Here is a 24,723-nt window from a genome sequence, read left to right as displayed (position 1 = left end):
TTTTTGTATTGAACCATCCTTGCATCCCAGGGATAAATCCCACTTGATCATGGTGCACAAACTTTTTAATATGCTGTTGAATTCAGTATGCTAATATTTTGTTCAGAACTTTTGCACCAATATTCATAAGGGATATTGGTCTGTAGTTTTGTTTTTTTTATCATAATGTCTTTGTCTGGCTTTGGTATCAGGGTAATCCTGTCATCACAAAATGAGTTTGGAAGAGTTCTCTCTTTGATTTTTTGAAAGGGCTTGAAAAGGAATGGTGTTAATTCTTCTTTAAATGTTTGGTAGAAGTCACCAGTGTAGCCATCTAGTCCTGGACTTTTCTTTATTGGGAGGATTTTGACTACTGAGTCGATCTCCTTACTATCTATAGGTCTATTCAGATAATCTATTTCTATGATTTAGTCTTGGTAGGTTGTGTCTTTCTAGGAATTTTTCCATTTCATGTAGGTTATCCAATTTGTTAGCATATATGTGTTCATAGTTCTCTCTTTATTTTACATCCTTTTTAATTCTGTAAAATTGGTAGTAATGTCCTCTCTTTTATTTCAGATTTTAGTTCAGTCTTCTCTTTTTTTCTTAGCCAATCTAGCAAACGATTTTTCCATTTTTGTTGATCTTTCTGAAGAACCAACTCTCGGTTTTATTGATTTACTCAATTGTTTGTCTATTCCATATTTTATTTATCTCTGCTCTAATCTTTATTATTTCCTTCCTTCTCCTAGCTTTGAGCTTAGTTTGTTCTTCTTTTTCTAGTTCCTTAAGCTTTTAAGGTAGGTTTTTTACTTGAGATCTTCTCTAATGTAAGTGTTTACAGCTATTAATTGCCCTTTTAGCATTGCTTTCACTGGATCCTGTAAGTTTTGGTATGTTATAGCTTCATTTGCATTTGTCTCAAGATATTTTCTAATTTCTCTTGTGATTTCTTCTTTGTCCCATTGGTTGTTTAATAGTATGTGGTTTAATTACATATATTTGTAGATTTTCCAGTATACCTTCTGCTGTTGATTTCTAGTTTCATTCCATTGTGATTGGAAAGGATGTGTTGTATTATTTTAACCTTTTAAAATTTATTAAGTTTTGTTTTGTGGCCTAATATGTGGTCAATTCTGGAGAAGTGCCATGTGTGCTTGCAAAAAATGCATATTTTTCTATTATTGGATACAATATCTTGTATATATATGTTAAGTCTAATTCACTTTGTGTGCTTTTAAAAATTGAGTTACTTGCTTTCTTATTGTATTGTAAGAGTTCTTTATATTAATATATTCTGAATATAAATCCCTTATCTAATATATGATTGGCAAATAATTTCTTTCATTCTATGGGTTGTCTTTTCACTTTCATTTGCAACAGAAAAAAATTAAATATTAATACAGCCCAGTTTATTTTTTTGTTGGTTGTTTGTGCTTTTGGTGTAATAGCTAAGAAATCATTACCTAACCCAAGACCATAAGAATTTAGTCATCTTTTCTTCTAGGATTTTTATAGTTTTAGCTCTTATGTTTATGTTAATAATGTATTTGGAGTTAAATTTTGTATATGGTATAAGGTTGGTGTCCAAGTCCATTCTTCTTCTTTTCTCATAAATGACTTTTATTAAATGACATTGTTTTAATGCTGTGGTCGGAAACAGGAAGTATCATTCATTACATATAGCATGTTGTCATGTCCGGTCTGCTGCCTCATGACTTCTCTGAGGAAAACTGACTCAGTGATTTGAGGCTTGGCCTTCAGCACAAGTGAAGCAAACACCCACAAAGAGCAGCCAGAAGATTAATACTGTCTTTCTTTCCGAGATACTTAAGGCAGGATCATTGTCTAATTCTTTGGTCCTTTATTTTATAGATTCTTTTGCCTCAGTCATATAGGTTGAGTTAATCAACTTATAATGACTTATTTTAATATTTCCAAAATGTGTGGAATGTGCCACAGCATAGTGGTTTGAATATACTTATCAACAGTTATTCATGTTTTAAATTATTTTTAATTTTTTAATTATCATGGATAATTAAATAAAAATTATATATATAGTACATTTAATATTTTGATATAAGCATACAACATATAATGATCAAATGAAGCAAATTGGGATATCCATCACCTCAAGCATTTATCATTTCTTTGTGTTAGGAACATTCCAATTCCACTGTTTTAGTTATTTTGAAATATACAATAAATTATTATTAACTATAGTTGCCCTATTGTGGTATTGAACACTGGATCTTATTCCTTTTGTCTAACTGTATTTTTGTACCCATTAACCACTCCCATTTTATCCTTCCCTCCCCACTATCCTTCCCAGCCTCTGGTAACCATCATTCTACTGTCCATCTCCATGAGTTCCGTTTTTTTTTAACTCCCGCATATGAGTGAAAACATGTGACATTTGTCTTTTTGTGCCTGGCTTCAAATTCATTCTTCTGCAGATGGATATCCTCTTGTTTCAGCATCATTTGTTGAAAAGACTATTCTTTTGTCTTGGTTGGCTGGCCATGATGGCTCACACCTATAATCCTAGCACTTTGGGAGGCCGAGGCAGACGAAGAATTGCTTGAGATCAGGAGTTTGAGATCAGTCAGGGCAACATAACATGACCATTTCTACAAAAAATAAAAACATTAGCTAGGCATGGGGCTGCACACCTATAGTCCTAGCTACTTGGTAGGCTGAGCCAGGAGGATCACTTGATATCAGGAGTTTGAGGTTGCAGTGAGCTAGGATGGTGCCACTGTGCTCTAGCCTGAGTGACAGAATGAGATTCTGTCTAAAAAAAAATTGCCTTGGCATCTTTGTTGAAAATCCGTTGACCAAAAATGTATGAGTTTATTTCTGGATTCTAATCTATTTCTATTGATCTCTATGCCTATCATATGCCAGTATCACAGTCTTGATTACCATAGCTTTGTAGTAAGTTTTGAAATCTGGAAGAGTGAATCCTCCAAATCTGTTCTTTTTAAGATTTTTTGACTATTCTGGGTTCCTTGCATTTCCATGTGGATTTTAGGATACATTTGTCAATTTCAGCAAAAAAGCTATTCAGAATTATGACTGTATTGAATCTGCAGTATGATTAGATTTTAAGAAGGAGTAATGAAAGTTAGAACCATTATGCCATATTAAAAGAATATTACAGATTCATACAATTCCACCGAGTCATTAAATTTAAGAGTTGAAGAAATCTTAGACATCATCTATTTCAGCCCTTTCATTTTAGACATAAAGAAATAATATGTACAGAGTGCTTTATAATTTACAAAGTATTTTTTCTTTTTCTTTTTTTTAACAAAGTATTTTTTAATCTCATTGAAGCCTCACAATAACTCTGTACAAAAGGTAGGATATCTCTTCTTCTATCCATTTTATGGACAAGGTAATGAAGATACAGACCAAGGACTCAAACTTCTGCCTACTGACTCTCTGTCCAGGGTTTTCAGTATACATAAACTGTGTTATTGTAAAATAAACTACTGATCTGCTCTTTCACCACTATCCCTACTTCTTAACAACTCAGTAATTATAGATCTTTCTCTTATGCTTGTCATCCCCAAATCATACTGTTAGGTTTTCCTGAAACTTTTCTTCCCCTCTCCCTTTATAATACAGGTACTCTTTATTTTACATGGCAACATAGGACTGTAAAAATGAAAATGTAAACCAAAACCATGTAAGGTGACCTTAATAATCAATGGGAAAATTATGATTATTATATGACCTTTAAAATTTTTTGTCAAAACATTAAAATCTCTCTTAATGTCAGTTATATGTGTATAGGGGAATAAAAAATAGTAAAACTAATATTTCTTTAGTACACTCATTTTAGAAACATTGAGAGAGTGCTTTATTCCTTTGTAAAAAACTTACCAAGGGTAGTTTGAAAACTGTCTCCCTTCTTCTCATCCTATAACTTACAATATGGAACACATCTATTTTCTTTGCCTTAGCATAGAAATTGTCACATTGCTTTCTAAACTTGGATCACTTTTCAACATTTTAACCTTTACACTTTAAAACTTGTGAAATATCTCCAAGATTTCCTTTAATGTGAAGATTTTTTGATGATGACACTTCCTCTGTGACATCATCATCCTTTTCATCAGTGTCACTTTCCTCATTTATATTAGTAAGTTTGCCTTCACTAATTCCCTTGGCTACACACCCAGAGTTTTTCAAATGGTGGCAGTATCTACATTCTTATAGTTGGCTGTTTCTTCTATAACTCCATTCACATTAAATTCAAATCTCACTTCCAGGGTTATCACTTTCCTTTTTTTTTTTTTTTGCTGCACTTCTTTGTTGGCCAGTTTTCTCTTTTGATTATCCATTTTTGTAAAATGTTACATTGGTATATCACCGGGAGACAAGGAGGCAACACAACTATATGCTTTGCTGTCAGTGCATGAACTGAACAGATGCATGGTGAATAATCACTGACAGAATTTGAAGGAAGTGAAATGACTATTCACTGATCATGATGCACATCTGTTATTTATGTGGTGATTTATGGACTGAAGAGCTAATATACCACTAACACTTAAACCATGTTATTGTGGATCAGTGTTATTTAACTAAGTCATGGAAACTGAAATTTCTGTGCAAAGCAAGGATTGCTGTTGTCTAACAGAACTGAACTATAAAACATTATTTTTTCAACACGTCACCATTCTAAGATATAATAATACCATCTGAAAGAAACAACAGGCTACTTTATAACATTTCCTTGTTTTATCAGCTCTGTAAATTTCTAAATTTAATGTAGAGTTTGCTTATTGAAATATACTTGTAGGCCACATAGAAAAACTAAAAGTTAAGCCAAGTGTGGTGGTAGTGTGCCTGTAGCTCCAGCTACTCAGGAGGCTGAGGGCAGGAGGATCACTGGAGCCTAGGAGTTCAAGTCCACAATACACAACACAGTGATATCCTGTCTCTTTAAAAAAATAGAGAAACTAAAGGCCTCTTGCTTGAAGAGTTGAATATACCTTGGACATTTACCAATTGAAACATATTTTTCTGCTACCATCCATTATAAATTCAGAAATGATTTATTATAGTTATTTTGGTTCGATGAAATAAATGTTAAAATTCACTCATTCCAGAAAAAATATGAACAAATTTAGAAATTCTTTTAAATGGAATTTTAAATCAGTGAGTAAAGAATAGAGTGTGTAACAAATGGGGTTGTGTCAATTGGATATTTGTTTAAAAAAAATAAAGTTAGACCCTCACCTTACACAACATACAAAAAAATTCAGATGCATTAAAGATGCAAATTTATTATAAAATAAAACCATGAAAATACTGCAAGAAAGACATAAGTCTATTTTTATAATCTTCAGATATATAAGTCTTCTTCTTTAAAATTTTTTTTTTAAATCTCAGGCCTCAAACTTCCCTTACCTCTTCCTCTTTCTTCCCCCTCAATTGATGAATTTCCTATTTCAGCAACAAAATATAAACAATCAGAAAACTATGCTCCTGATCTTTCTCACCAAACCTGGTTCTTCCAAAATCTTTCCTATTTCAATATGTAGCAACTCTACTTTTCCAGTTGCTCAGGATAAAAACTTTGGGGTCATCCTCGACATCTCATTTTCTCTCATGTTCCATGAGCAAATTTTCCTGGCTTGACTTATAATATATATTCAGAATCTGACCATTTCTTATTACTTCCACTGCCACCACTCTGATCCAAGTCATGAACACCTCTAACCTGTATTAAACACCATAACTGGTGTCAGTGCTTCCACCCTTGTTCCTTTTATGATCTATTTCCAAAACAGGAGCTGCAATATTTCTTAAAATTAATGTATAATCATTTTACTCTTTCCTTTGGCTCCTTATTTCACTCAGAAATAAAAGCCCTTACTGTGACCCATAAGGCCCTAGCTCAGGGTTGGGAACCTGTGGCCTTCTCACCACATGTGGCTTCCTAGATCCTTAAGTGTGGCCTTTTGACTGAATCCAAATTTTATAGAACAAATTCTTTTATTTTTATTAATAAATTTTTATTTGAATTTTATATTTTTATTTTTAAGATGAAGGCATTTAAAATACCAAGGAATAAAATAAGTTTCAATAAAATAATCCTCCCAGATTGACCAGCACAGTTAGAGTATTAGGAAGCCATAAGGGCTAAATTGATGGCTGCTACACTCATGATTTAGTTCTAACTTCCCCCGCCTGACTGGTGCCACTACCACAGGAGGCTGGCTGGTGACAGTATATGGGGGTTGAGTACACCAGTCTTTTATCAGCTTTTGACAACAGTGCACTGTGTTTTTGTTTGAAGTGAAATTTGTGAATAGTTGCACAGCTCGACAGTACTTTTTAATTCTGTCTGCTTAACAGCCTATCATGTCAAAGAAGACCAAGAGGATGCTGAAGGAAGAAAACACATTTTTTAATGATGATTGGGAATAGCAATATTATTTTGTTTCTGCTAAAGATAAGATGATTTGCTTTCTTTGTGATACTGCAATATCAACATTAAAGAAATTCAATGCTCATCAGCATTATAACACTCATAAGGACCACAAATATTTTAAATTAGAGGCAGAAGCATGAAAGGTTGTATTGCAGAAATTAAAAGACAAAAATCAAAAGCAAACACAATTCTTTGAAGCAGCAATAAGATCTGGAAATAATGCCACCAAACAAACTTACAAAGCAACTTATATACTAGGGGGGTGGGGTGGGGAAAGGGAAGCCATTCAGTGATATAGAAATTGTGAAAGATGCATTGTTGATGTTGTAGTATACTTAATACCCCAATAACATTTCAAAGTACAAACAACTGCCTCTTTCAATGAGAACCGTAACTGACTAGCAGCACAAATTAGCCTTCAACTTAACAGAACAACTTCATGGGATACTTCAAAAGGAAGATAAATAGTATTCGATTGCTTTGGATGAATCAACTGATACTACTGACTCAGCACACGTTTTATGCTTCATTTGGGTCATAACAGATTTTCTTTGCTACGAAGATTTGCTCATTTGGGGCACTCTTGCAAACAGAACACGGGGAATAGATATCTTCAACAACTTTCAAGATAAATGCCGTGAAGTTGGACTGAATTTGGTAAATTCAGTGAGTGGATGTACAGACTGCACCTTCCCTGACAGGAAAACATGAAGGGTTTGTTGCACAGATAAAAAAAGTATTAACGGATCCAGATGCTCTCATTTCTTTTCATTGTATCTTGTATCAGCAAAATATCTGTGCTAAAGCTATAATTTTAAGTGACACTTTGCAACAAGTTATAAGTATTGTAAACTATATTCATGCAAATGCAACATGGCATCTTCAGGTTCATAACATGCTAAAGTTGAAAGACGAGGTATTCAGTGTGGATTTGCCATATCATCCTAAAGTGCATTTGTTGGCTACTGCAGGGACAGGTGTTAGCCAAAATTTTATCTCTGTGAGAACAGATAGTGAAATTTCATAAAGAATAGAATCAGCAATGTAAAGTATTGAAAGAAGATTTCTATAGGAATGCAGCACCTCTGTGTGATACGTCAAACCAAACGACTTGAATATTTCTTTGCAAGGTAAAACTAAGTCTAAAAAATCTAAGCATTTCAAAAAAAGCTGTATTTTTCAAAACACTTCTTCAAAAGGAAATTTCGGATGAACATTTTCCCCAGTTAGCAAAGATCATTGATGAGCAGGATGACATATGCAAATTATTTAAAGAATATGCAGCTGTTATACACCTATTAATTGGAGAATATAATGAAAGTTTCACTGACTTTGAGAATCATGACGTCACACTCAAATTAGCATTTCAGCCTCACCTAGTTGATATCATCAAGGCACCTAAAGAACTACAAATGGAATTGATTGAGCTCTCCGTAGATGAGATTTTAAAGTCATTATTTGATGCTAAGAAAGATCCAATTGAAATATGGAAAAATGCAGTAGAATATCCATGCCTTAGGCAACATGCCCAAAGAATGCTTTCTTGGTTTTCAATCACTTATTGATGTGAATCTACATTCTCCTACCTAACACAAATCAAGACACCCTTAAGGTCACAAATGACTGATACCCATCTAGAGGATCAACTGAAACTGTGGACCTTCATGCTACAAGAAAATATTCAAATGCCTTCCAACAAAAAGCAGACAAAACAAAGTCATTAAAAGGTTAGTTAACCTTAAAATTAACAAATAGTTTTCATTTTTGAAATTATTAAGTACATAGTAGTTAGATTTTTAGAAAATAATGTACATTTTTAGGTATATCTAATTGAAGTTTCTTGAATACAGCCTTATTTGATTACAGATAAATTAATGCAGCCTTCAAACATGAAAACGTTCCCCACCCCTGCCCTAGATAATCTGTACCCCATTACCAACCTTATCTCATCGCCTACTTAGTTTCACCTCATTCATTCTGCTTAATCCACACTGACCACATTTACGTTCCTCAAACATTTCAGATATGTGCCCACTTCAAGGTCTTTGCATGACTCATTCCTTTACTGCAGTGAGGTCACTGCCCAATTATTATCAAAGAGACTTTCCCTTACTAACTTACTTCAAATTGTAACAGTTCCCAGAAATTCCTATCTCCAAGCCTCACTTTAATTTTTGTCATAAGATTTATTACCTCCTATCATATTATAGACTTATTTATTTTGTTTGTTGTATGTCTCCTTAATTAGATATAAGCTCCATGTATGCAGTATGTTTGTCTGTTTCATTCACGTTGTATCTCTGGCACCTAAAACAGTACCTAGCACATCATACGTACTCAACAGATACTTTTTTTTCAACAGATATTTTTTGAATGAATAAATGAATACAAAATCACCTATGCAAAAATCTTAAATATCTAAAGGATGAAATACACAGTAAGCATTGTTATAAGATAAATAATGGACTGGCAGAAAACATTTGCAACATTTGTAACAGTTGATGTATCTTCACCATTTATAATGTTCTTTTACAAATTAGTAGGAAATACATAACCAAATCCCCTTCTAAAAAAATGAGGCAAAATATGGATAGACAATTTGCAGAAGAGATATAAACATATAGAACCTCACTTGTAACCAGGAAAATTCAAACATAAACAATAATACACTAATTTTTATCCATTAGGTTGGTAAAATTAGAAAAATAAATAACATCCAATATTTGTAAAATGAGGAGAAAATTAAAAATGCCTTACACTAATGAGTGTATAAAAGAGTATAGTTATTTAATAGGAATATTTGGCAGTAACTATCAATATTTAAAAGGCACATATATGCTGGGTTTCAGCAACTCTGTTCAGAATTTATTCTATGGTGATACAGATTAAAGATTCTCAAGATGTGTATATAAGATATGGAAAAGAATCTTCAGTGCAACATATGTTTGTAATCATGAAACTACAGAAACAACTTCAGTATTCGTAATACATAGATTAAATTATTTACGGTGAACCCACACAAAAATACCATATAATTATGAAAAATAATGAGGCATATATTTATGGGCTGATAAAAAGAGTGTGCCAAGATTTACTAAGTGATGATACCTAGGTACAGAGCAAATGTATGGTATGATTTCACGTGTGTAAATAAAAATATAAGAAGACACCTACATTTGGAAGATGTAGCATCATTTTGTGTACCAATAATTGAAGGAAAAATACTTATAATTTTAATTGTAATATGCTTTCCATTGCAAGATCCACTCTAATATCAGATATTTTGAATGTAAAAACATGAGTCTTAAAATTAGCAGGACATCATATACACATGCACATATATGCATTAACAAGCCTTTTCTGGAAGAATACCGAGAAATCACTAAAAATGATTACTCTGGGGAAGAATAACTGGAGATTTGGAGTTTGTGAACATATAGAAATAAGACTTCTCATTTTACATCTTTTCATACTGGTTGTATTTTAAAATCAAGTTCTTATGTTACTATTACAAAAACTTAAAAAGACTAAAATTTAAATGTATTTAACCTTTGACTCAGCAATTTTGCTTTTAGGAATCTATCCAGTATAAAAATCATACATGTGTCCACGGGTATAATGTACAATGAAAGTTTTCTAAAATATATTTAAAAAAGAAAAAAAGATATGTCAGAAAACAAGGTACAGAATAGCATATATATACTGTGACTCTACATAGATACACTGTGTAGAAAAAAAATCTACACGAATATATATATATATATATATAACAAGAGATTCAAATTTATATACCAACTCTTGACAGTGGGCCTTTATGGGGAAGGGAATGAGAAAAAGAGTGTAGGACATGAAGGAGATTTTCACTTTTACTCTTAATATGTCTATATTATTATTTTTTAAAGTATGTGTTCGTGTTTTACTGGTAAAATGTAAATATAACAGAAAAAAGTTAAAATTTACTGCAACAAATTTTACATTGTCAAACTGGAATTAATATACAGAAACTTCTCTTGATTATCTCTTTTAATAAGTTGATCAAGTAAACAATCAAAGTCTTTTTGTATACTATTAAAAGGAAATTATTTTTAAATATAGTTCAGTAAATTCTTATGTCAGTGGGAATTTTCACTAATTCTATGTGAGTCGAAGACCATAATTCCTTTTGCTAATACTCCTTAGCTCTGTGGTTTGACTGCATGATTAAGGGAGTTACTACCCTTTGACATGGAACAAGGAAGGCAGTTGTCAATAAATTCCTGTTCAGTCCAACAATTCTTAAACAAGCTCTAAATTTGATCACTTGAGAAATACCACCAAATTTTTCACATTGACTAGTGGAGTAGAAGGAAATGTAAACCATATATGAGAACTATCTCAGATATGCAGCTAAGAATACTACTATACATTCATTAAGTGTTTGTTACTTTATTAGTCTTCTCAAATTAGTTAATAATAATATTAGGACAAAGACCAAAACTCCATCACTAAAAAGGGAAAACCAAAACCAGGCAGAACTATGCCTTTGGTTTATTGAAACATAAAGAAACTAGAAAGGTTTTTCCCTTATTTTGGACTGGCTGCAAACCCTAAAACATATCTTCTTACCACCTAAGAGAAAGAGAAGGAACAAATCTCTTATCCAGAATAAACCATGTCATTCTGTAGTTTGTTTAATGAAAAATTAGGAACCAGCATAGTGTCAAAGAAAAATCACATCTGCTCAGGCATATGCCTACAATAAGATTACCTTTGGGCCAGGAAGACCTGGAAGACCAATGCCTGAAACTCCAGGATCGCCTTTGTCTCCTTTCTGTCCAGGTAATCCTGGGGAGCCAGGTTGTCCAGGAACTCCAGGAGGTCCAGGGGATCCTTCCACACCCTGAGGGCCTGTTGAAAATATGTAATACGTAAGATTTTACAAAACATTCTTTATTCATGGCATATGTAAGATGCATATGACCAAGCCAAAAGATAAACATAAAAAACTCCACAAACTCTGAGTTACATAATAATGAGCTTCACAACCAGGATTATATAAAACCCTATTTTTAAAGGACATTTAAATAAAAGGTGTACAACTGGAGAAAAGATATGTTAATGAATTCAAATTTTTAAGGTTTATAAAGCCCTGTCCCTTAATTCCCACTCCAAATATTTGTATAACAAGAGATCTCTGCCCACTGATTACCTTAGATATTGTCTCAGTCTGATTCTATCAACACTAGTATCTTTTCTGATTAAAAAAAAGATAGTGAAACACCTTCTATTAATGGGACTAAATATTTGAGAGATTTTCACCACTCACCTGGAAAACCCATATCACCTATGTTTCCTTTAAGTCCAGGAGGTCCTATAAGTCCTGGCTGCCCAGGGAGACCAGGGTTACCCTTGGGACCTAGAAAAGTCAAATTGTCAAAATTAAGACAAATCAGCAATATTGGAGTTGTCTGGTTTCTTGGAATGAGTAGTAAGTAAAATGCAAGCATGAGGTTGAATGATTAAATCTTAATGTATTAGTAAGTTCCACAGATATAACTCAGCATAAAACAAGCAAGAGGTAGCTAAGAAATCTCCTCAGGAATATATTACAATATAACCATGGTAATAGAGGTCTTCTGATATAATGTTTTCTAAAAACTAAAATAATTGTACCAGGACACCTTGTTTCTTGCCCTAAAATAATTCCAATCACCTGAAGCCCTATTTGTTTTATGTGTATATTAATAACTACCCTTACTGTATTTTCACAGATAAATCCAATATAGTAAGTCTGTTTTTAAAAGATTCAGAAATGATCAGGAAGAGGAAAGGTGGTAACCTGTTATGAAATAACCCTAGTACATTAGGCCAGGGAGAGGCAAGAATTGATGGAGAGGTACTGGGCAGTCAACCCCAACAGACATGGTTGCTTTGTTTGTACATTTTTCTTAGCATATAGGTACTTGAGCTCTGTGATGCTACCTAGGTATTTTCCAAGGACCACTGTGTTGCCTTAAACATTAAAATTTTTTCTTTCACACTGACTTCCAACTTGGAAAAGAGAGAGTCAGAGAGAGAATTTCTCTTTCCAACTATATCAAGGCAATGTGGTATGGAGTCCAGAGCAAATAACTGAACTAAGGGATTTCATAAGGATAGGAATCAGCTGCTCTTTATCTCCTGAGGGGAAACTAAAAGAAAATGGCAAAAAGAAAATTAAGAAGCAAAAAAGACTTGTATTAGGAATAAGAAAAAATACATGTTGACTGTAAGGGTAATTAATGCTGTAAACAATTACCAAGGGAGGTTGTGAAATTTTCATTGCTAGAAATTTTTAAAAGCAGAATTGACAGCCATCTGTTTCACATGGTTTAATGACTGATTTGTCTAACGGCAAAAAACTGGAAAATGTGAATTCTTCAGGCTCCTATCAGATAATTGTCTTATTTATATATGTTGCAATATATGTAATAAAACATAGCACTTTATGCGGATAATACTTCTGATTCTGTGTATACCCTTTGGCCACAAAAAGAAGAAACTGAAGGAGCAATGCAAAATACTCTACAAATCTTGCCTGTTGAAATGCAACATTTTTGCCAAAAGTGAACTTCATATTTCAGTAGCTACCCAAGCATATCACCATGACCAAATCCAAAGCATCATAAAACATGATAAACACATAATTACTCTTCCAGTGTTCAGGATCAGCTATCCAATTGCTATAAATGGTCTATTACACTTACCTGCTGGGCCTGGTAAGCCAGGTTGTCCACTCAGGCCAGGTTGCCCTGGGTCTCCAGGCAAACCCTGGTGACCTTTCGGCCCTGAAACTCCAGGAATACCTTGCAAGGATGAATAGAAGAGACAAGTTAGGCTGATATCATTAATCCATTAAATAAATTTGGCAAAGCAAGCTACTCAAGTTTTAAACTATAAGTGAACTAGAGGAATGAGTGATATTCTAATATAGTATGAACCATTAGCACTGGACTCATACTAAAATCCTCCACTTTTTATTTACCTAACACCAAGAAATTCAGAGCACTCAATAACTAAGTCAATTTCCTCCTTGGGCCTCAGTTTCTTACAATGTAAAATGAAGAAATTAGGACAAATAGTCTCTAAGCTATCTCTTAGGTTCTGACTATATTTAAGAACACTATAGTAGAGGTCAAGTACATTTTATTTCCCCTATTACACAGAAAGCACAATTGGAAGAGAAGAAGAGCTGTGTAAGGGGTAAACCAAGAAAGACATCTCATTTTAGCAATAATAATAATAATAAAAAATAGGTGGCTTTCCCTCTTTCGTGACTATATATGAAACCTCAATAATATCTTAAATTTTTTTAAAAGGAAAATCCTACCAAATTCTGCTCATAGGGAAACTTATAACATCTGTGTACACACACATACTTACATGCACACACAACTGACAATGTTTGGGACAAACAAGAGCCACAGACTTTACTACAATCTGCAGATAAATAGGTAGTTTTAAAGTTTTATATTGTTTAAAAGGCTATTTTGTATAGATTGTGTTGTAAGTGCTTTATATAATGAGTTATGCTTATCCATATTTTATGATGTCTTGTTACGAACATGTTATACTTTTATACCTTATTTGCTTTTAATAAAATAACTATAATAACACAGTTGTTCCCTAGACCTACTTTGAGTGACTTCTCCCAGGGCTGATCTTGGCTGTTCATAGTCCAATACTTATTTATTCTGCCAAGGTAGAATAACAGTGAACTATATTTAAAAGCCAGGTATGACAATGTATGTAACCTGAGCTTTTGTACCCCCATGAAGAGCTGAAATAAAATAAAATAAAATAAAAGCCAGGTATGATATGGATATCAAAACACTGCAGTACAACAATATACCACTCATCCCCATCTGATTTCAAAGGGGGAAAAATAAAAAAGACCAGCAAATTTCCTAAACACTGAAATATGTTTTCCAAGTGATTGTGGCTGTATATCCTTTTCTCTCTACCACATCCTGTACTATTTCTATAATGCTTGAAGGTGACTGCCTAAGTTTATTTTAAAACCTCACAGTTTGTGACAAGTAAACTACAAAGAAAATAGTAAAAAGTTGATCAGTAGACATTGGAGACTCAAAAGGTTTAGGGGGTTGGGAATGGGGGGGTGGATGATGAGAAATTACTTAATGGGTACAACATACATTATTCAGGTGATGGATACACTAAAAGTCCAGATTTCACCACTGTGCAATATAGCCATGTAACAAAATTGTACTTGTACCACTTAAATTTATACAAATAAAAAAATTGATCAATGAAACAGTATGAATCAAATGAAAATTAATATTCATTAACAAAATTTGATGCGTCTAAGTGCTTTTTGTTAGCGAATTCAGTATTACAAGTCACTTTTCATGTTATTTAAAAATTAAACTTCAGATATACCAGAAAAAGTATTTATAAATAAGTGCACCTACTCACCTGGTAAGCCAGGCTCCCCCTTCTCTCCTTTTGAGCCCAGCAAATTTGGATCCATTGGTCCAGGAGGGCCAGGAAGGCCAGGCTCTCCTTTACTACCTTTTTCTCCTGCAGGGCCAGGAAGTCCTGGCTGACCCTGCAAGCCATCATCACCTAAAATCAACATGTGTGTGTAAGACACAACAGATCAGTTTTATTCATCCAGGATTAATGCATATAAAGATTTTTCATATGTTTCATAGTTGAGTAGACCACTGGCCACCCAAAACATTTATGCAACTTAGTTACTGTCTATGAATTAGTTGAGTGCATATACATTTTTATATTCAAATTAACAATCTCTCTTTCTTGTGGAATTCCTTAATAATGATAAACATTGACTGTAAAAAAAATAAAAGCATAATCTTTATTTTGTTATTTTGAGCTAAGCATTTACCATGTTTCATGGTATCCAAAGTAAACTTGCCACCACATTGAAAACAAGACTTATTTAAATGCCATGTGACATAGAAACAGAATACAACTAAGTATTTCTCACTTTAAAGTAGTCAAACAAAAAAACATTCTGCATTGACAAAAAGCAATGTTTAATTTTCCCTCTCATACACATCTGGCAGTAAACTCTGAATATTACCTTTAAGACCAGGAACACCACTCCTGCCAGGGATTCCCAAAGGTCCTTGTGGGCCTGGAGGTCCCATCATACCCATTTCACCTTTGGCACCTTTGAAGAATATCAATAAGTAACTTTTGCCTTTCTTTGACTTTGCAAACACAAAAAGTGAGTTTTAAGATGTTAACTGGAAAACTATTAAGGGTTAGAGAAAAGGCACTGTTAAGATTTACCCTTTTTCAGTTGCTGCAACCTTAGTGCCCACTATTGCTGATACCCATGAAGGAGACTCACTCTGGTAGCTAATCTCCAAAGATGGCCCCCCAATGAACCATATTTCTCAGTATACACACACTTATATAGCCCCCCTCCCTGGAATTTGGGCTGACTCTGTGGCTCACCATTGACTAAATGACACTGTGTGACTCCCAAGGCTAGATCCTAAGAAGTCTTGCTGCTAGAACATTCACTTTTGGCTGTTGGGATTCTCTCCATTAGAATCCAGCTGCCATGGAAAGAGAACAACTCCATGATACTACTATCATGTGAGGAGCCTAAGCCACATTAAGAGGCACCACGAATGATGAGATGCCATGTGAGCCAAGCAACACCCAAGTATCAGAGAAGTGCCATCTTGGAAGTAGATCATTCAGCCCCAACCACTCAAGTTGAGGTCATATGGGTTAGAGATAAATGACCCAGTCAAGCCATCCCTTAATTCCTGACCCACAGAATCTCAAGCAAAATAAAAAGGTTGATTTAAACCATTAAATATTGGGGTTGTTTATTATACAGTAATATGTAACTGGAGATCCACAGAGAAAAAGTGTAGTGCAAAGGGCAAAGGAGTTTCCTGCAACCAAAGACATTTAACACTATTCCTTAAGGGATAGTATCAATCCAAAAAAGTACAACATGACAGTAATCTACTAGAGTAATATTATGGTTTTAATTTTCTCAGTCCAAATTAGGAAAAACATTATACAAATTACCTGGAAATCCAGAGGTACCAGCTTCTCCTGGGAGTCCTGGTGATCCTGGAGGTCCTATGGGACCAGGTGCTCCAGGGATCCCTGGACTACCTCTCTCACCAGGGGGTCCAGGAACATCAAACCCAGGAGGTCCTGGATTCCCTTTCTCTCCTGGTATTCCATGTAAACCTAGTTAATATAACATCAATATTAATGTGTTACAGCTTGAAAAGATGTATCTGGTTATTTTTCTAGTAAATAAGTGATAGAACCCTGTGTATATCAAACCTAAGAGTGAGTTAGACCTACTTTTGCAATCATGTACATAAAATGACTGAAAAATCAAGCTTTAGGATTTTCAAGCATATTTCTATAAGACAGTGCTTCTCAAATTATTTCTGGCCAAGGATCAATCTTTTCTTAATTCCTAGTTAATCCATGGACTAATTTTTTAAAATAAAATATAATAAAAATTACTAAAAGTGAAATAAAAAATCAAACACATACAAAATAAAAGCCTGTTTTTTGGTTATTACATTGAACAAATATAATTACACTATTAAATTGCTATAAAATTTTGTAAATGTGTATTCTCAATCTTTGTCCTAATCTCATTGCAGAGTAATAACAGTTTGTGATTCGACACTAGTCCGTTGACCACATTTGGATTTGCATTGCTAACATATTATGAATTATTAGTACACCTTTCTGTGATCCGAAAAAATGATTAATTACTGAATGTTAGTAATTTTATTTTATTTTTATTTAATTTTGGCTTCATTTTACATGTTAGTTTAATAATGCATTACTGTTAGTTTTTGTTGTTAACTTTATTTCTCATTATTCCAACCAGGATTTTACAGGAGAAAAATGATATCACAAAAATACTTAACCTTAGGTAAGTTTCTGTAAGACTGAACCACTCGAAAAAACAAGGTGGTTAAAAAGAATATGTTTATGGGGAAAAAAGTTTGTGTAAGTTTCCACTCTAAAGCCTTTTAGCTGTGAAACTTATATGAGTCACTTAACATTGTTGGTTCTCATCTGCTAAATGGAAATAATGTCATAACTGACTTGAAGCTGGGGGCTAAGCCAGATGATCATTCCAAGTGTCCCTTAAACAATAAGATCTAACTTTATCATTGAAGATTCATTGGCAATCATTTTTATAGAGAGCAAGACGCTGGGATTTTAAGATCTGTTTGATGTCATATTCCAGCATGCCCTTAACACACTGCCTGCCATACCAGAAAAAAAAATTTTTTTTTCCTTGGGGCCAGACTGTTTTATTAAGAAAATGAATAAAAACTTCAAAAACAAAATGATCCTTTCTAATTTAATGAAAAATGAAATTTACTGACTTCTATCCATTTAATCCATGTTTTTAGAATGAATTTGTCAATATTAATTGTAACAATAAGAACATCAACAAGTAAGATTTCCGCAAACCAACTGCAAGGTTCTGCCCAGGTTTTGCTTCACAAGGCCCCAGGCTCAAAACTAGTGTGAGTTAAATACAACTCACATGGCAGTTAATGTGTTAAACCAATAAAATTCACTTTGAAGATTATAGAATTTCACTCAGTTGGCACAGTGGTGATGGTTCCAAAGCTGCCATTTCATAGTAAAATACTACAGAAAGGAGACAGATTTTATGCTATCATATTTGTGAAATACGATATGATACCTAGCAATGAGCACTATTATAACTCTGTATGGATCACTACCTATTGTTCTAATACAGCTCACATAGTTTTTTAATAGCTGCATTTTCAATATAAATAATTTGTCCTTTGAAATATGCTCCAAGAGAGTAGCTCTATAAAATTATGAAAAGAAACCAAAGACTTAAATCTAGAGAAATCTTGTTTGTTTTCCATGTTTAAAGCTTTACTATGCCTTTTGAGAAAGAACAACAGTACCTTGTAGACCTGAAGTTCAAGAGGCAGGGAATTATAGTTCAGCAGCAAGTTGAGCCACCCAAGCAGAAGTAAGGTGCAAAAAGATTCATTGGGTTAGGAAACAAAACTAAGCATGTAAAGATTAGAACAAAAAACTCTACGAATAGAAGCTATTAGACATTGATTCACTACTATCACATATTAGGAACAAGTAAAGGAATTTATTTTAGGTATTTGTTCAGATGTTTATATAGGATATTCTATAAATGAAATGTATTTGCCAATAAAGACACAATAAAATATTTACATTCACAAAAAGTGATACTTTTTGGTTAAGGTCAACTTTACACCCCTGTTTATTTCTGACCTTTATATTGCTTTAAATAATCATCTTGGAATTAAAGCTCCTAAAGTTTAGTTAGAATTTAAGAATTAATTTTATTTTATACTATAACAGGTTAAGTACAGAGAAATCATTAATTATTACTGGATGGCTATGAGTAAACAACTTACATGTACTAGGCAAGGATTTCTTTCTTCATTGTTATTATTAGTAGTAGTAACAGACATTATGCTGTACTTTTAACAGCATAGATCTTTTCCATGAATACTGTCAGGAATAGGCATCCTGGTAAGATCCAGGATGAAGAAAGTCAATATAAATTCAAATGTTCTGCTGAATCTCCTTATACAATAATAGGAATTATATGGATAGGTGTACAGAGGCTATATAGGGGTATATAGATTCTCTAAATTTATTGGCAGCCAAATGGAACCAGTTAATGAAAAAGAAAGGAAAATTTCAAAAACATGTATTATTTGTGAGAACTTTTCTTACACACACACACACACACACACACACACACACACACACTCACAAACCTCACTCTGCCCAAAGCTTTCACAGCCCTCCATAAAAGTTAAAACTATAATGCATTCTCCTTCATCTATGAAAATGATGAATAATTCCTGGGATTTTGTTGTTTTATGTGTGTTTGTTTTGATTACATTCATTGTGATCTTTTTATTCTCTTTAGCTGATTCAGCCACATAATTTGTCCTGAGACTGGGCAGAGATTACAATACATTTGGCTCAGGTCGAGGTATGATCTGTGGACATGAAATAGAGTATATTTAACTTATCTCTAAAAAGATTCACTAAAGTAGTAATCTTCTAGCTAATGGCCAAACCAAATAACAGGAATCAACAACTTCCACTTTTGCCTCGATTAGTAGGTCATGAGATGAAAAGCATTTAGTTTCTAGTCCCTTGGCAATTTTTCTTTTATTTCCCTGCTGTCAAATGAGGAATTTATATTTAATGGGATCTTAATTTATAAACATGTGTTAAACTGTATAGCTTGCTTTGGTAAAGAGAAAGGCAAGTAATGAAAGCTTATTAAATGACAGTAGAAAACTAGAGTCAAAAGAAAAGCCTGAAAAGCATAATGCAAACATTTTACACTGGAGAGATGACAATACAGAATATTTTGCATTAAGTTATCTATTGCAAAATGAAACACAAGTATATTAAATAAGCTTCTTATAAGAAAAATTGATAGTTAAAATTCCAGTCACGCAGCATATGTCAGGTTTATCAAGATATTAGCAAAAGTCTTGCTGATTGTTCTATTATTGAAATGTATGGACACAAATTATGATATTTTAAAAAACAGGCTAAGATAATATTCTGGTTTAGTGATATAAGTAAAATTTCCTTAAAAGTAAGTGTATGTACCTAGAATCAAATATGAAATGTGGTTCATCCTGTGATAATAATAAAATTGTGATTTGAGAACACTTCTATGTTGAGAGTGAATTCAATACATTTTCACGCTAGTTGCTGTTAACTTCATTTGTTTGTTGAACAAATCATTATTATTATTACTTAAAATCTTGAATTCTATGGCAATGCATATATTCACAGAAGAAATAGATGAAGTTGAATTCAGCATTATTACTTATCTTCCTGCTCATACTATCTAGACCTCATAAATCAATCAATCAATCAATCAATCTATCTATCTGAGAGACACAGAGAGAGAACATTGGATGCATAAAACATTACAGATAATTAGCTAATTTGAAAAAGCTTGAAGCATATATAAAAGTATTTATATTTAGTTCAGATTGCTATTATTGATGGTCTCTTTTTTTTATTCTCACTCAGATGTGATTTCAGAATTCAAAATGCTTCCAAAACCTCACGCACTTTTTGGAACTAAAATAAATGACAAAACACAATAGAAGTGATAAATTCATTTTATCCCTCTTTGTGAAATAGCAGGTCGAGCTTTTAATGGTCAAACCTAAAAATAAATAGTTTTTCTCAAGATCCCTCTGCTATGCTAGTTGGACAGAATGGTTTCTTTCTGTAAGTGATGAAGCAACTATTTTATAACAACCTGATTCAAAGCAACACTCTAAGTTTTCTTATTTTTAAATCAGTAGTGACATATCAGAGGCCACGAAAAAAGGTACAATATACCATAAAAGCAGTTCACATTTGTTTTAATTTTATGAATTATTATAGTATTTTACAATAACATAATGCTGGCCCCAAGGTGGCCCTTACTATGCCTGCCCAGATTAAGATAATAAGAATTCACATCACCAGACAGCTCAGAATCCACAAACTCAATATGCTCACACAAACTTAGAGAAATCATGATTCTCTATTGATAGAGGCAAATTCATTAGGTTACATGTTAACAAAGCTTTTTCAGTATCTAATAAAAAGTATTTAAAATAAAAGTGTAGAGTGTTTATGAGTTGCAAAGGGATCGCTGGCTTGAGAATAAAAAAGAAAAAAAATTCATTTATTTTTTTAAAAAGAAAAGGAAACGAGAATGCCTAAAATATATTTTTACAGAATGTTTTTGCTAGTCTTCATGTGCTAAGAATGTTAAGAGGTTCCACAGACAAAGGTCTATTAATACTGTACAGTCAGTCAGGTCTGAAACGATCAACACTAAGGATTTTTAGTGTCTATGCTTCCAAAACTACGTCTAGCTCAACAATTATATGTCAATAGTAACATACTGCAGTTGCTAAAGTGCATTATTGGAAATAAATAGATCAATTTTAGATGAACACGGAGGGGAAAGTGAAGGGATTAAAGTAGCTCTAATACTGTGCCCTGTATTTTTTCACTCTTCCAAAATCATACACAAAGAAGTGTTACCTCTGAAGTCTGTTTTCTGGAAGACTGTTATGTAGGTTTCACTTTATTGATGAGCTAACCAACCTATATATTATGAGCAATATAAAATGTACATTTATTCCAATCTTACCAGGTTGGCCTATAGGTCCAGGAAGCCCTGGTGGTCCTGGTGGTCCCTGAACACCTATTCCTGGCAGCCCAGGAGGTCCCACTGGTCCAGGTTGTCCATTTGGTCCAACATCACCTTTAAGAAATAAATGTAGTTTAGATATTAAAAACAATAGCTGAGTCACTAGTCCTTAAGAATCAGAATACCCCTGTGAAAAGGCACATTATATAAAGCAGAGATCTTGAAAACTGGACATTCATTTAGCAAGAAAAGTACACATAAGTATACAGAGCACAGGATAGGGAATCCATCAGTAGTTATAGCCTCATAATTTAACATATGCTGAGCACTACCTCAATACTTAAATCAACCTCACAAAACAGTACAAAAGATTACAAACCACACATTACTTCTACTTGTAGCTCATCTCGGGCAGGTATTTATTTATAAGTTTAAAATACATTTTCAAATTACCTGTATTTTAAAGTAAATAACCCTCAATGTCTTCCTTTTTACTAAGTCAGAGTTGTGGCCTACAAACATGCTTAAGCCTCTCCCATCCTCAGTGAAATATCTGTTTGACATCAGAAACTTCACTGTCCCTCTCTCCATCTTCTGTCTGTCTCTCTGTCACTCCCACTTTTAAAAATCTTTAAATGTATTAAAATTTACTTTTTAGTGTATACTCTGATAAGTTTTGAGAAAGGTATACAGTCATATAACCAACACTAAAATCAAGATATAGAACATCTCCATCAGCCCAAAAAGGTCCCTGTGCCCAGGAGTCAACTCCTCCCCATGTCCCAATTCCCTGGCAACTGCTGATCTATTTTATGTCTTACAGTTTTTCCTTTTACGGAATGTCAATATAAACATAATCACACAGTATGTAGCCTTTTAAGTATGTCCTCTTTAACTTAATATAATGCATGTGAGATTTACCCACATTGTTGTGTGTATCCGAATGTACTTTTTATTGCTGGTTACTATTCCATCATATGCTACACTCTGTTAATCTTTTCACCATTCGAAGGACATCTGGGCTGTTTCCAATTCTTGGTAATTATGAATTAAGTTGCTATGAACACTAACCTACAGGTTTTTGTGAAGCTTCACATTTTTCTTGGGAGTGGAATTGCTGCATCATGTCGAAAGGCTATGTTCAACTCTATGAGAAATTAACAAACTGTTTTTCAAAATGGCTGTACCATTTTGCATACTAACTAGCAATGTATGAGGATTCTATTTACTCTGCATCTTTGGTAGAATTTTGTACTGTCAGTTTTCCTCCTTTTTTTCTAAAACCCATTCTAATAATTATGTAGTGGTATCCCATTGTGGTTTTAAATCACATTTCCCAGATGAATAATTATATTGAGCATCTTTACATGTGCTTATCAGTCATTTGGATATCTTCTTTGGTGAAGTATCTATTCAAATCATTTGCCAATTTTTCCAACTGTATTTTGAAACTTTGGTTGCTTGTTTTTTTTTTTAATTTCAGCATATTATGGGGGTACAAATATTTAGGTTACGTATATTGCCCTTGCTCCACTCGAGTCAGAGCTTCAAGTGTGTCCATCCCCCAGATGGTGCACACCGTACCCATTAGGTGTAAATATACCCATCCCCTTCTCCCCCCTCCCATCTGCCCGACACCCAATGAATGTTACTACTATATGTGCATTTAAGTGTTGATCAGTTAATACCAATTTGATGGTTAGTACGTGTGGTGCTTGTTTTTCCATTCTTGGGATACTTCACTTAGTAGAATGGGCTCCCGCTCTATCCAGGATAATACAAGAGGTGCTAGATCACCATTGTTTTTCGTGGCTGATAGAACTCCATGGTATACATATACCACATTTTATTAATCCACTCATGTATTGATGGGCACTTGGGTTGTTTCCACATCTTTGCAATTGTGAATTGTGCTGCTATAAACATTCAAGTGCAGATGTCTTTTTCATATAATGTCTTTTGTTCTTTTAGGTAGATCCCCAGTAATGGGATTGCCAGATCAAATGGTAGTTCTACTTGTACCTCTTTGAGGTATCTCCATATTGCCTTCCACAGAGGTCGTACTAGTTTGCAGTCCCACCAACAGTGTATAAACCTTCCTATCTCTCCACATCCATGCCAACATTTATTGTTTTGGGACTTTTTGATAAAGGCCATTCTCACTGGGGATATGTGATGTCCCATTGTGGTTTTGATTTCCATTTCCCTGATGATTAGAGATACTGAGCATTTTTTTATATGTTTGTTTGCCATTAGTCGGTCTTGTTTTGAAAAGTTTCTGTTCATGTATTTTGCCCACTTCTTAATGGGGTTGTTTGCTTTTTGTCTTGCTGATTTTCCTGAGTTCTATATAGATTCTAGTTATCAGCCCTTTATTGGATACATAACATGCAAATATTTTCTCTCATTCTTTAGGTTTTCTGTTTGCTCTCATGATAGTTTCCTTGGCTGTGCAGAAGCTATTTAATTTGATTAGGTCCCATTTATTTATTTTTGTTGTTGCTGTGATTGCCTTTGGAATCTTCTTCATAAATTCTTTGCCTACACCAATGTCTATAAGAGTTTTTCCAACATTTTCTTCTAGAATTCTTACAGTTTTATGTCTTAGGTTTAAGCCTGTTATCCACTGTGAGTTGATTTTTGTGAGAGGTGAAAGGTGCAGATCCTATTTCAGTCTTGTACATGTGGCTATCCAATTTTCCCAGCACCATTTATTAAATAATGATTCTTTTCCCCAGTGTATGTTTTTGTCTGCTTTGTCAAAGACTAGATGGCTATATGAGGATGGTTTTATATCTGGGTTCTTAGTTCTGTTCCATTGCTTTATGTCTTTGTTCTTGTCCCAGTACCATGCTGTTTTAATTACTATAGCCTTGTAGTATAGCTTGAAGTCTTGTAAATTGATGCCTCCCAATTTGTTCTTTTTGCTTAAGATTGCTTTTGCTATATGGAGTCTTCTCTCATTCTGTACGAGGTATAGAATTATTTTTCCTAGATCTGTGAAAAATGGAGTTGGTATCTTAATAGGGATTGTATTCAATCTGTAGACAACTTTGGGTAGTAC

At 33.7% G+C, this 24,723-nt stretch overlaps 1 protein-coding gene across 3 annotated transcripts in view; it reads right to left on the bottom strand.

Annotated features, from left to right (window-relative positions):
- The window catches only part of COL4A5 (collagen type IV alpha 5 chain), a 223,516-nt gene that overhangs the window by 46,288 nt on the left and 152,505 nt on the right, over positions 1–24,723 (bottom strand). For all 3 annotated transcript variants that reach the window (XM_045537798.1, XM_045537799.1, XM_045537797.1), the window contains 7 exons: positions 21,660–21,773; positions 16,487–16,654; positions 15,516–15,605; positions 14,885–15,034; positions 13,156–13,254; positions 11,736–11,825; positions 11,178–11,317 (listed from right to left, as the gene is read on the bottom strand). In XM_045537798.1, coding sequence (XP_045393754.1) covers positions 11,178–11,317; positions 11,736–11,825; positions 13,156–13,254; positions 14,885–15,034; positions 15,516–15,605; positions 16,487–16,654; positions 21,660–21,773 — 851 coding nt within the window. The remainder of the gene's footprint in view (positions 1–11,177; positions 11,318–11,735; positions 11,826–13,155; positions 13,255–14,884; positions 15,035–15,515; positions 15,606–16,486; positions 16,655–21,659; positions 21,774–24,723) is intronic.

This window comes from Lemur catta, chromosome X, assembly GCF_020740605.2.
Source record: "Lemur catta isolate mLemCat1 chromosome X, mLemCat1.pri, whole genome shotgun sequence".
In the NCBI taxonomy this organism is placed as follows: Eukaryota; Metazoa; Chordata; class Mammalia; order Primates; family Lemuridae; genus Lemur; species Lemur catta.
Note: the sequence above shows the minus strand (reverse complement) of the source record. Positions and strands in the feature narration are given on the sequence as shown.